This window comes from Sitophilus oryzae, unplaced genomic scaffold, assembly GCF_002938485.1.
Source record: "Sitophilus oryzae breed Bouriz unplaced genomic scaffold, Soryzae_2.0 scaffold_1396_pilon_pilon, whole genome shotgun sequence".
Classification (NCBI taxonomy): domain Eukaryota; kingdom Metazoa; phylum Arthropoda; class Insecta; order Coleoptera; family Curculionidae; genus Sitophilus; species Sitophilus oryzae.
Window position 1 is genome coordinate 10738822 of NW_022146055.1, and position 14939 is coordinate 10753760.

The 14939-nt window shown below is 30.5% G+C and overlaps 1 protein-coding gene across 1 annotated transcript in view; it reads right to left on the reverse strand.

Annotated features, from left to right (window-relative positions):
* LOC115876032 (calcium/calmodulin-dependent protein kinase kinase 1) overlaps positions 1-14939 on the reverse strand; it is a 247372-nt gene that overhangs the window by 173624 nt on the left and 58809 nt on the right. Inside the window, exon 2 of the mRNA XM_030891705.1 lies at positions 13443-13548. Coding sequence (XP_030747565.1) covers positions 13443-13461 — 19 coding nt within the window. The 5' untranslated portion in view covers positions 13462-13548. The remainder of the gene's footprint in view (positions 1-13442; positions 13549-14939) is intronic.

Consider the following 14939-nt stretch of genomic DNA (forward strand, 5'->3'; position numbering starts at 1 on the left):
TGTAAGTAATGGATTTCTCGAGATGCCGAACGAAAGACGTAAATTGCTTAGAAATACTTTAAACTGATTTATAGGGATCGTTAATATCTTTATACGGAGGTTTATTTTCTCATAAATCGCAAGATCTAATTCGATAATTTTCGCAATCGTTGATAATCGCTTTTACAAAAACACATTAAGGATTTAATGATGTTGCTGAAATTTACTCCTTATATTACCGGGTGATGCATTGCCGTTGGAAATATAAAAAATACCATACAAATTTTAAATTATCCAAATATTGGCTCCTAGTGGAGTGCTTTAAGCCCTTATACAAACCTCGGAATTTATTTACTGCGTGAACAAATTTTTATAAAACTTTTTGCATTGTATTGTTAATAAGATACATACTAAGTTTATCCATTTAAATTCCTTGCTTTCACCTTTAGTATTTAAATAAACACACATACAAATGCATACATACAAGATGGCTCCGTGTTCCGAAAAATATCTGTATCAGGATTCCTATTTGTGATTTTCACTCCAAACCCTTTATAAAATATGTGTTTAATGGTAGTTCACATTTCACAAATATTTTTTATAGAGATACAGTGCGAGACAAATATATTTTTACATTTAAATTTTAGTTGTTCAAATGAAATGCTTTATATTTGTGCTGTGAATCTATACTAATATATAAAATCCTTAAGTGCCTGACATACTGATTTAGGGTGTAGAGGTTCGATAAAAAGGGATTTTTCGAAATTCCAGTTCCAAGAGGGTGAAACCACCCCTCAAATATTACAATATTTTTTATTTAAAAAACGGTCAAGCTTCCGAAAAAAAAACGCTTAAACACGTATATTTTATTTTGTTTTTTACATATTTTAAGATTTTTTAAAAATGTATACAGGGTGTCATTGATTAATCACGATCCTGCTTAAAGCGCTTGACGTAAAAAGCTGATTTTTGGAAAACAGATTGACTTTAGGGTGTAGAGGTTCGATATGAAGGGATTTTTGAAACTCGAATTCTAAGAGGGTGAAACTATGCCTCAAATATTAAAATATTTTTTATTTAAAAACCGGTGAGTTTTTCGGAAAAACTCTTAAACACGTATATTTTATTTTGTTGTTTAATATATTTTAAGATTTTTTATAAATTTATACAGGGTGTTTCATAAAATAGGACCATTGAGTAATCACGATTCTGCTTAAACTGCTTGACGTTTAAAGCTGATTTTTGATATGATAAGGGTTTCTCGAATCTCAAATTCCAAGAGGGTGAAAACGGCCCTCAAATATTACAATATTTGTTATTTACAAAACGGTTAGTCTTTCGGGAAAACGCTTGGACAAGCATAATTTATTTGTTTTTTTTACATATTTTGAAATTTTTAAAAAAATCATACAGGATGTTCCAAAAAGTTGGGTAATTTCTTAACCACGATTCTGCTCAAACTGCTTGACCTAAAAAGCTTATTTTTGGCAAACGGATTTTTCGAAAGTCAAATTCCAACGAGACGAAACTACCCCTCAAATATTACCAAGTTATATAATAATATCGCTTCGTATGAGAATTTCTAATTGAGACGATCGACTCATTGTAAGTTTATCGCTAAGAAACCGCCGCGCCGGCGCCGTTTGCAAGTTTTTCAAATTTACAATGAATTGTACCTAAGGAACGTACATATTAACTAACGAACTATAAGATAAGAAGAAGGCTAAACGAAGCAAATCTTATGTCAAGAAGGTCTGCTTCGGGACCAGAACTTACTAGATCTGTTGAAAAGGACTTAAAGCAAAGGCATGGTTTTGGTTTGGTTTGGATATCTCCAACAAAGTAAAGCTAATGAGATAAACCAGAAAACAAACTATCGAGAAGGGAAGGCTAGGTATCTAGATGATAAACTGATTTTTAAATTTCTTGCTGTTTTAACGTATTCCACAGGGTGTTTCAAACTTTCAGCAAACAATCAACATTTTGTTTTCCCTAGTATAACTAACAGATGGAAGTTTTATTTTTAATTTAGAAAGAGATACTAAAAAGTCAGGCAATTTGGCTACATACTGCTTAAAACCCATAAAAATCGGTCCACTAGAACAAAATAATTAACTTAAAAATATTAAACTTTAAAATAGGTACATGAAAGTTTTATGTTATGAAGTTCGTTTTAATATTTTGAATGATTCTATTAAATTATTTGATTGTCAAATTAATAAACATGATTTTTCTATTAAGGAACAATTTTTGTCAGTATCTGAACGTTTTAAAAATTCTCATATTTTTATTTTTACATATGCATCTAAAAAATATAAAAGAACTGGATTTGAGATAATATATATTCCACATATAAATTTTAAATTTTCTTCGCTACTACCTGATTCTTTAGGTATTTGTAAGGCAGAAACCATAGCTATTCATGATGCAGTAAAGTTTGCTATTAAAAAGAACTTGCGTAGTGTTATTATCTTTTCAGATTCCAAAAGTTTAATTCAAAAAATTAGTAAAAATCTATTTAAAGTATCTGCTAATTATTATTGGACCTTGAGAAACAATCGTTTAATTTGTTTAGCAAATTCTAATGGTTTTGACATCAGGATTGCCTGGATTCCAGGTTATTCCAATATCTTGGGAAATAAAGAGGAAGATTTGTTGGCTAATATTGGAAAATATTTAAATATTCCGAAGTGTATGAAGATGGATTCAATAGATATTTTTAATTCAATTACAACTGATATTTTGTGTAGTATGTAGATAGAAGACATATTACAACGTTAATTAGAATGCGTACATGCCATTGTTTAACAAAACACCATTTGTATAAAATTAATGTGGAGGAAGATCCATACTGTGAGTGTGGCTCTGTTGAAGACCTAAATCATATTTTTTAGAATGTCCTATAATTTTTTTCTTTAATTTAATAAAAAAATTATCGAAATTAATTTTCCTACCTCACTTTCAATATTTACAATTTTGTCAAAGCCAAGTGAAAAATTAACAGAAACCATTATGATATTTTTAAACATTAATAGAATTACATTATAATGCTCAACTTTCTATTTTTTTATTTTCTTTTTGTTTCAGTTTCCGAATGCAGTCTGTTTGTGTGACCTCTACCCTATATGCCTTTGTTTGTTGTATAATCTTCCTTTCATCACTTCATTTATATATTTAATAAATAATAATAATAATAACATTTTATAGTCATAGGTTACCTTCATAGAGCATAGAAGTTAGTTATATTAAAATTTACCCATTATACATTTAATCAGATAAGAATCAGTGGCCTTGATATGGTTTAGAGCCAGTCAACATCTTGGTCACTCTCAAATTGAGCTGGCGATTGCCTTGTAGCAGAGCCATCATATTAAGAAGACAAAATCATAGGCTGACAAATTAAAGTATGTTGACATTTCCTTGGTTTATCATTTTTACACCACCGTTCAGTTTTAATTTAAAAATAAATGCAGTTTTTCTTAAATAATTACTAAATTACTTAAAACCGGCTTGTCCAAAATTATTCAAATATTGTATGTTTATTCAGCCAAACCTTTAAAAAAGTTATGCACGACTTGCCTGTAACGCCAACAGAGTAGCCAATATTTGGACACTTCAAAAGCTGCATGGGATTTCCTATGCAGTGCCCAAGGATACTATAGAGATAAGTATAGTTCGATTCCTATCTTCCTGTACTATCAGTTTTTTTACGTTTTCTAGGGACCGAGTTGAAGTTCGCGCTAAAGATTTTAGATAGTGACAGTTATTTTTGCGTTTAACGGACGAGCGCACAGTGCGGCGGAAGATAAATCTAGCGAGACAAAACCGTTTGGTTAGAAATAAGCCAAAAATGTGTACTAATAAGAATAAATAGTAGACATTCCAATTGATATAAAAATGCATAAATTATTTTTTGGTCATATATATTCTTTGTATTTCGATACATTTTTATCAACCAACCATATAATATTCGCTGCACATCCGCCGCACTGTGGAGCGCTGGTCCCTGCGTGACGTAAGCATCCACGGTGACTACGATAGCGGCGATTTGACGCGATCGAACAGTCCTTTAGAATATATACAGTCCTTGTGCAGCGCCTTCCTATAATAATCTTTAAGTATAGTTGATTTTTTTTGTTTATATTTTGCTTGTTAACTTTTAATCCCTCGTGTAAAAATTACCAGCGCAGTATCTAAGCAATAATAATAGTATTAACGAGAGTATTAATCTGAGGGTAGCAGACATTTTTTATTCAAATCTGCGGTTTCATTTTAACAAAAAGATGACGAGAGAACGTGGCACTTACCCTAAGTTGTAAATTTAACATGAGACACTTTTGTTGCAATATTTTTCAATACAACGCCTACTGTGCGTGGGTGTGCTTTCGGGCAGTTACTGAAGGCTTTTCAACTTTTCATGAAAAAAAAACTGTTTTGCGTAAGGCAATGCTGGAATATGAATTATTCGACAGGATATACGGCTTGCATCGAAGAAAAATGGAGATCACAAGAGGCTTTTAAGATTATTAAAAGATATTAAAATTGTCTGTGAATTACTGATAGAAACGAGAAATGTTGATTTATTTTAAACACTTTTAAGTAAATAATAGTCAATTTCAATAACTTGACATTTCGATTTGGATTTCTAATTCTATAGTTTAAAGGTACGAATACACATATTTAGCGTTTCCTATATTAAGACAGCAGAAATTACATTTTAATATTCTAAAACTTAAAATTAAGCATTTTTAAAAATCCAAAGAGTTAAATTTTACTTTACTCTGTAAATCTTATTCGGAACTGCTATGTTATTGCAATTTTATTTTTTAATTCGTTTTAAGCTAAATTTGTGAAAGGTGTTCCTGGTTCCTAGTATCTGACGAACTAAAAAAGATATCTACTTGCTCGAATAACGTGGGTCACAAAAATGGCTCACCCCTATATATATATGACATAAAATATGATTGATTGACGTATTCAATTGTTTTTAGTCACTTCCTGTTTCACCGGAAATGACTACTACTTTTGATTTTTAAAGGGCGCCCTCGGTATATTTCTACTTTATTTAATAGAAAATGACACTTTGAATAGAATGACAATTGATATGTCAACTTTTGACATTGTAGCATGTGCTTTATTTGAAATATTAACATGCGGTTCATATCCACAACTTGAGTCGAAATACCAAGTGTGTGGTACCAAATTATTCGTAAAAAATTGTTATTTCCAAATATATTAATGAGGCACCCTTGTTACATTTGAGAAAATTGAGAGATGATTAAAACTATGATTTGGGCATCTTTTAACCGGCCAGGACAAGACACGAAAACATTAGACGATCAACTATTTTTCCAAGGCTCCTTGATTAAAAATTAGTCTTTTTGGCACAGCCATGACACTCTAGATTGAAATTTAAAATACGATTTTTTTAAAGCAAAAATGTATAATGTTGACATGTGATATGTCATTCTATTCAAAGTATCATTTTCTATCGAATAAAGTAAAAAAAAAATACCAAGAGTACCATTTAAAAATCAAAAGTTGTAACCATTTCCGGTGAAACAGAAAGTGACCAAAAAAGTTGAATTCGCCAATCAATCCTAATTTATGTCATATACTAACATACCAAATTTTGTTTTTTAGCTGAAAAAATTATAGGGGTGAGCCACTTTCGAGACGCACCCGGTAATAGTTTTGTAGATTGAGTTTTGAAAATAATTATTAATATAACGTTTGAATTAGGAGTAGAATTAACACAAATGTTCATTATTTCTTTCGATGGATTATGATTGACAATAACTAATTTGATTTACAATAAAATTAAAGTTTAGTAATAACATTCCGAGAAAATTATCTCATTCGACAAATTAATTGAGTTTGGTTTATCTCTAAAAATAAGCAATACGGGATATTTAGTAACATTGTTCCACAATAAGGTCTATTATTAACTGTTTTACTAAATAAGTAGGTAATTTTTACGGTCCCTGAGATTCATTCATCACTTAGCATTATCAGTAGCATTATGTTAGCTGTCAAGTACATGAAAACGTGGCAGGAAACGTTCTAAAGGAAAATTTTGAAAAAAAAAAATTACTTAAGAAAAAAATTTTAATACATAAAAATGTAATCTTTCGTTGGCTAAAATAAATATAAAATAAAATAAACAACGCTTTATTGTACAAAAAGCCAAAATAGCTTTATCGACAAAGCATTTGCAAAACAAAAGTACAAAAAAATATACAAATAATAAAAAATATCATACAATACAAATCAATTCAAAAAAAGTTACGTAATTAAAATTACAAATAAAACATACACGGACATTGCAGAACACAGGCGTATTAATAAAATTTTACAACAGGAAAATTGTAAATAGATAAAATTATGCAAGAGTTATAAAATATTAAATATTAAATACTAGATCTTTAACCAGTGTGTGAGATGATCAAAATTTTAAAATTCAATTGTTCATGATTAAACATCAACATAAAAGTCGTTTACCGCAATAAGGAAGGAAGAGTCAGTATTTTCAAAATTTTAAAGAAATTCTGGCGGTGAGTTAATAAATATAATATGTGAATAAATATCGAACTGCTCTCTTTTGAAGTTTGAAAATACGATCAAACCTTGTCGCGCAGCAAGTACCCCAGAATGGAAGGGCATAACGAAGATGCGACTCAGAAAGGGCATAATAGACCATTCTAGAAGTTGATAAGTTAAGTTCCTGAGAAACTGATCTTAGCGCAAAACAGGCAGCACTTAGTTTCTCTGATAAAGCTTCGATGTGCAGGTCCCATTTTAACGAGTTGTCTACAACAAGTCCTAAGAATTTTACAGAGTCCACGACATCAATAGTGGTGTTATTAAGTACAAAAGATTGTATAGTAGTTTTATATGACAAAACTTTAGTTTTTGAAAGGTTGAGCAATATACAGGGTGCTCCGAACTGTATTTCGGAAACTTCGGCAGCATATTTTGCAGATAAAAATAAGTAAAAAAGTTGGTATAAATGTATGTCCTAAAATGCTTAGTTTTGGAGATACAGGGTGTAGAAGTTACAATTTTATTTCGATTTTTTCCAAATAATTTCTGAAGTAACGTAAATATTTGGATGAAAATTGGTGTCTAGGAGTTTTTTGACACGAAAAATTTGATCTTCATGTCAATATGACTCCTACTTGTAGAGGGCGCCACCTACATATTTTTAACTGTTTTGAAGAGTAATAACTTTTCGTCCGTACCTGTTTAAAACAACTGAGTAAAAAATATGCATTTACAATGTTTTTTACGTAAAAAATGTCTCTTAGTAAAAATCGTTACGAGTAATGGTTCTCGAGATATTTGGAATCGAAATTATCAAAACCTGTCATCTTTGTTATAAATTAAGCGTGTTGCCTAAATAGTTATTAGGCTGAAATCATAAATTTGAAATTGTTTTTGTGCTAAAAGCTAAAATCATTTTTTCTCAGAAAAATTTGAGATTAATTAAAAAAAATAAAAAGTTCCCAAATTTATTATTTCAGTCAAATATATGTCTACTCAACATGCCTATTTTTTGTTAATAATGACATGTCTTGACTATTTCCATTCTAAATATCTTGAGAACGGTTGTTCGTAGTGACTTTTACCAAGGGACATTTTTTACGTAAAAAACTTTGTAAATGCATATTTTTTACTCAGTAGTTTTATTCAGGTACGGACGAAAAGTTATTACTCTCCAAAACAGTTAAAACACATGTAGATGGCGCCCTGTACAACATATTGACATCAAAATCAAATTTGTCATGTCAAAAAACTCCCAGACACCAATTTTCATCCAAATGTTGAAGTTACTTCAGAAATTATTTGGAAAAAATCGAAATAAAAATGAAACTTCTACACCCTGTATCTCCGAAACTAAGCATTTTAGGGCGAATATAGGCATTTATTTAACGAACTTTTTTACGTATTTTTATTTGCAGAATATGCTGCCGAAGTTTCCGGAATACAGTTCGGACCACCCTGTATATACGCTCCTAATATCCGCCTAAATACGCACGATAAGTATAAACTCTAAAACAATTGCAAATAGTTAATATGCGATTGTAACAGTAGTATAGTAAAAAGCGTATATTGTTGAAAATTGAAACACATTCTCTATAAACCTAATTTGAAAATATTTTTGATTTCTAGAGAGGCAAGAAACAATTAATTACTACATCATAGCTACACCTACACTAAAATAAGGAGCGGTTAATTTAGTAGTTAGTTTATTATTAGCTTTGTAATTAAAATGATATTTAGTAACTGTCAAACATAGATTATTAGCCTAGTGTGTTGATTTAATTTTTCTATTAAACTAATGGAATAAACTTCCTAAATGTTTGGTTTGGTTTGGTTTGGAATGAATAAAAGATTGTTTTTTTCTCCAATACTATCACACCACAGCAAGGAAATATCCTACAATAAGGAAATATCGTACAAGTAAAAATTCTATACAACATTATAATACAATGTTAAAGAAGAAAAAAATGTGGTTTAAAAAATGATGTGAAGGCTATATTATTTTTTATGGGCTGCTATTTTTGTAATGCAGGTACAATAGCACAGTTCGAGTAATTCCAGAAATATTCAAACATTTTTGTTTTATAGAGAATCAGTCTGTTTTTCTGTTTATATAAATTCTCTACCTCTAACTAGTTTTTACAAATTCGTCAGTTTTAAATTTATTGTTCTCTTGACAGCTGACATAGAGCTACTGACAAGGAGTAAAATGGCAAATAGACCTCCAGGGTCTACAAAAATATACGTTTGTAGGTATTATTTATAGTACACTGTTTTTAAATAGGGGTTCGTACATTTAGAATAGAAATTAAAATTAGAATTTTGTAATCTAGTATCATTGCTTCTGCAATTTTTCATTAACATTCTGTTTCTAGCTCTTTATCCATGTATTTCTTTTATTATCCAAGCATTTTATTTGATTCGTTTGGTTTAAACGTAGTTAAAAAATTAAATTACATCTGAAGCGCTTGATAAAAGTTATTTTTTATACAAGACGATAAAATGGTATTTTATCGTCAACCGATGACGGCTGCACCAAACCAACTTGGTTTGGAGACGATAATGCAATGGGTTGGCGTTGGTTTCTATGTAATTTGACAAATAAATAAAGCTGTCTCTTTAGTTGTCAGTTTTGAGTCAATAATTTTTAATTCTCTTTCGTGTCGATTGCTGATTGAATGGGAGCCAGAAATGGCTCAAAACGAAATAAGTAAAATACCAACAGATATTCTGAGGCGACAAACGCCATATCCAAACTACTTCCATTTAAATCCCGAATAACTTATGAAAAGGAATACAAACATTTTCAAAAATGGAAGCAATTAAAAAACGTGAGAGAAGAAATAAAGTTTTTAACCTATCCTCGCTGTTAAAGTATCATTTAATCTACCCTTGCGGTTAAAGTACTATTTTATCTACTATTTTTAGTATTTTTGATAGATATAAGGCAATTTTAACAGTTGCTATGGAAAAAAACTTTATTATTGTATAAACTTCACGTAGGATTTTCGATATTGGCAATTTCATGTCTAGACTGCAATGCACTTCCTCCAGCATTCTAATGGCTGAATTTCTTCAAAATCTATAAAGTTTATGATCAGTCGTAATCAGCATTACTTGCCTTGAGCACGTAGTCGACTTATGGTCTAGGATGTAGAGGACTTAATAACATAAATTTATTAAAGTTGCTTCTCGTGTAAGTAAAATATAAGAGTAATATAGAATGTATGTAGTAATACTTTCACTTTTTGTAGTTCTTTGGTTCTAATAAATTATTAATAAATTTGCAGCAATTGGAGTTATACTGTATGTCCCCGGATTTGTCTTTACAAGAGGAAAACCTTTTTTATTAAGTATTGACATTTTGAGAAAAATGCATTCTTCATAAACATTTTTGCTTGTTCTAAAATGGTTAATGCTGTGTAAAATTTTTCAAATTTCCATACCGTTTCAGAGAAAATTAAATAAAGCATGAAAATATGGTAGATTTTAATGGTTTATTTTTTAATAAATTAGTGGTTTCAATTAGCGTATATATTTGTTACTTTAATTTCAATGTAAGCATTCAGAATAGTGATGGCATTACAATTCTTTTCAGTGAATCGAATCACACGATTCAATTTCTTATACTGAATCGACACCTACGATTCGTTCATTTGTCTTTTTCAACGATTCATAGATTATTACAAAAATACGTATATTTTCTTATTTGTTGGCGCTTTCGATTGTAAAATTAGAGTTACCCTCAGTTAAATCTCAGACAAAACTAGTTATAATAGAAAATTGGTCTGAGGCAGTCCCAATCAATTTTTGATAAAATCAAAATGTTGATACAATCACGCCACCGTCATGCCACTGATAGAGCCAAATGACATAAAGATAAACGAAACTCAACCGTGTTGTCATATTTATGTACCCATCTCTTTTAACTCTCATAAAAGTGTCAAACCATGACAATTCTAAAAAATTGAGTTTTATGAATGGAGTTTTCGGTCTACCCGTTTAGATGTCTTTGGATACAACTGACTAACACAAGCTGTCGCTAGCAAGCTATATTCTGTTTATTTTTTTTTCAACATATACACAAATGACCAACCTATTCCAGATAACACTAGAACCTTTGCATATGCAGATGACCTAGCAATAACAGTTAAAGGTAAATGGTTCGAAGATATCGAGGAGAAACTAGAAACCGCCTTAAAAACAATATCAGCTTATTACAAAAAGAATTCTTTAAAACCCAACCCCACCAAAACTAAAGTGAGTGCATTCCATCTGAATTCGAGACAGGCGACCCGCAGACTTAATGTCACATGGGACGGGACACCACTAGAACACACAGATAAGCCTACCTATCTTGGCGTCGTGCTGGACAGAACATTGACTTACAAATATCACTGCGAAAAAACACGCAAAAAAGTAGCAGCACAAAATTCCCTTATAAGGAAGCTGATCAATAGTAAATGGGGAGCCAAACCTATCGTCGTCAGAACTTCTGCTCAAGCTCTATGTTTCTCAACTGCAGAATATGCCTGCCCAGTGTGGTGTAGATCTGCCCATGCAAAAAAGTTGAACATCTTACCTGAATGAAACATGCAGAATAGTGACAGGTTGTATGAAACCCACCCTCTTAGAAAACCTTTACAAGGCCGCAGGTTTTACAAGCCCCGATTTACGCAGAAAAGCTCATAAACATACTGAGAAGCTAAAACAAACCTTTGATGCTCGTGACTCAATTTTTGGCCAAGAGTGCGGCACAGGTAGACATAAATCCAGACGCCGTTTCCTAAGCCACCGCCTGGATGAACCTCCCTCCCACTTAGAGAGGAGCCACCAAATGGTGTTTCTAGCGACTGGACACTGCATTCACCAACTAATGGAATCATATCATTTCTCTCTGATGTAGGATAAGTTTGCATTTTCGGCAAATTTCTGAGAATTTTTTTGTTTTAACTGACACAAAATGATAACTAGTTGTGAAAGTTGGACTAATTAGACAGCTATGTTGAAGCAACGTCAGACATATCACAGCGACCTAGATTTTATCAAACAATAAGGATTTACTCAGATCAAATCATGTAAATGAAAATATCTAGGAAAATATTTGTTTGAGGGGTAGGCAACCTTAATAGTATTTTGAAGAGACATGAGTTCTCCATTGAATATCGAAATAATATACTGAGTGTTCCATTTAAAATAAAAGAGTAACATGCTTTTAAAGGTGGCCAATGTTCAATATTAATTTTGTCTCACCCTGTATAACTTTTTGGATTAATTTTTAATTTGATTTAAAGTACAATGGTTAATTTAACTACATATTAGGCTATACCGGGTAAATTCCAATTTAGGTAGCTTTTATTGTAATTTTAAAATTGTTCTTTATTTCTAGAAAATGTTAAATATGTCAAAAACCTTACATTTTAGTTATATACTTCTCTTATAAAACTCATCTTTATTTTTCTCCCAGAATCCGAAAATCAATTAATATATAGGGTGTTCCATTACAAAAAACACAACTTTGATATGTAACTTTTTTTGGGGACACCCTGTAGAACTCTCTATATTTTTAAAAAGTGCTCTGAATTAACCTACATATGCTCACAAAATTTCATTTCAATACAAACTGTCGTTCTCCTTGGAGCCTCCGCGGCGTATGAGAGGCACCACCCTGTATAATCCGGACACGAAAAAGTAAGTAAGTATTAATTTTAATTGTGGTTTATAAATATTGTGAATGGTCGTAAACTATAAAGTGTAATTGAAACCACTAATTTATTTCACTATTGCGAGGTACAGTATGTCCCCAGATTGTCTTTACAAGAGGAAAAACTTTTATTATAGACATATTGATAAATGGCACTTTTCATAAAAATGTTTGCTTGTTCTAAATGGTATGGTTCTTGGTATTGAAATTTGAAACAGTGTAAATGGGATTAACCATTTTAGAACAAGCAAACATTTTTATGAAAAGTGCCATTTATCAAAATGTCTATAATAAAAAAGTTTTTCCTCTTGTAAAGACAATCACTAAGGGTAAATATCAATAAGTATAGTATAAAATATTTAACTTTTAACGATTTAAATTCTAAAAACGTAATTATATTTTTAACCAGCTTCAGTTCAAGTTTTCTAACCACACAAACAATATCTAATACAAAATTTTACTTAAAAGTTGAAAAATTAAATTCGTTATATTTATTATGCTTCCCAGCACTTTTCTTTGACCTCCATAAAAGTTTAACATTCTTGAAATTTATATTTTACGTTGGTATAAAATTTACTACGGACCTACATACATTATAACTTTTCAGAGAAGCAATTTGTTTCTTAGTAAAGATCCTTTACCGTACTTAGACAGAAAATATTAGATTATGTTGAAAGGGGCATATTATAAATTAAAAATTTATAAATATATTACAAATTAGGTAGCAGTTATATACCACAGGCTAAAATAATAATAAAACGCTTTTTTAATATTAATAAAATACATAATAAATAATTAATACATAATGTTATGTAGATGTCATAAATCTAATTAACCAGGATTTTATATATATTAAAAGGAAATATTTTTATAGTAGGTTTGAAGAGGCGATATTTTTTAGTATTTTTATAGTAGAAATCATGAGGTTTTCCATTGGTTTGACATTGGAGTGATAAAAATAAAGCTAGGATTACACAGCACTGGAAATAGTAGAATACAGTCACTGAAAAAGTCAAAATGTAGTCAAAAGTCAAAATATATTACCCAAAAAAAATATTTGTACTTATTTAAGATTCACCCTGTATATCTACTTATAGTAGTTATTACGTTATCGTATATCATTTCAAAACAAGATTACCCAATTATTAAAGGTTCATTTGAAACAAGCGTTCCCAGAGACGTAAGCTCTTATAATCTCTAAATTAAGTGGGCTTACCGTGCTGCAGTGTTGCCATGTGGCCGTGTTGCTTTCCGGCCGTCGTCGCCGCTTCCGGCACAGCTGAATGTCATCTATCGACTAAATCTCGATCCACGATGGGCCCCTAAAATTAATATGGACATTAAAATAAATAATTTTTAGAGATGATGTGCCGTGTGGCTTACATTTAGGTTAACTTTAAAGAAATAAAATAGTTTTTCTTACTAATAGGGATGTAAAGACAAAATAAAGAAAATTAAGTATATTAAGTATTATTTTAAGAAAAACCAAATCTGAAAATGCCACCGACCAGAGCAACTGTATGTATTTATAACATCTCGTATGAGCTTAGAGCATCTTATGTCTGAAAGACCACACAGAACTTTCCACTTTTAAAATAGAGGATAAGAGGATAAAAAGGAGCAACAGCCGAAACGTTGTTTGGACCTCTTTTATATCACAGTTTTATTTTGTTGTAATGATAGTCATTAAATAAGAAATAACGCAACGATCCTTTTTTAAAAAAATAAACTTTTTCTATTAAACATTGTTCTATTAAACAACTCTTAGAAATGTTCTTAGATATATTACATTGTTTTTAATTTTCAATATTCTATCATTTAAAAATATCCTCTATTGTTTATTTACTTAAATATACCGGGTGTTTTTCAATAGTGCTCAACCCAACAACTTTTTTTTTCAGATAAAAAACGAGATTGATATAGTATATATAGTATAAAACATAAATGAGGATTGATTGACGTCTTCAATTAGTTTCGTTTACTCCTATTTTAACGGAAGTGACTTCAACTTTTGATTATTTTAGATATAATTTTTACTATTATACAGGCAGAAATAAGCAGTGCAAGTATTTCAACTGGTAGTATAGTTCAACCCCAGAAATACGGCTATGAGGTTTTTTTCGCGAAACAAAATTTTTTACAAAATTTTTTGGAAAAGTTTTTAGTGTAAAATAGGTATTAGATTAAATTTACAAGAAAGAAAATCCAGAAAAGATCCGGTGGTTCTGCAAATTTTAGCAAAAAATCATTTTTTTTGGAAATTTTTACAGTAAAATAACTCGTTATTTTGGACTTATTTGAAAAACGATAAAGAGAAAATATGTTTCTTTTATCGAGATCTACCACTGCTTAAAATACTTGCACTTATTTCTGGGACACCCTGTATAATATATAGAATAACATTCTGAATTATATATATTCCAACTATTGACATTATTAATTAAAAAAGATAGCATTTAGAATTTTAATATAGTGTTAAAATCATTTATTTTTATTCAATGAGCTTTGGAAAAATGGATTTGATCGTCTACTGTTTTTCTTCTTTTCCTGACCGGTTAAAAGATACCCAAATCGTATTTTTTCAAATAGAACGAGGGTGGGTCATTAGAATATTTGTAAAAAGTACCCTATGACAAAAAAAAACCGGCATTTAGTCGCTTTCGAAATGACGATCGATGACATTTCCCCATATAATTTTACATATAAAATGATA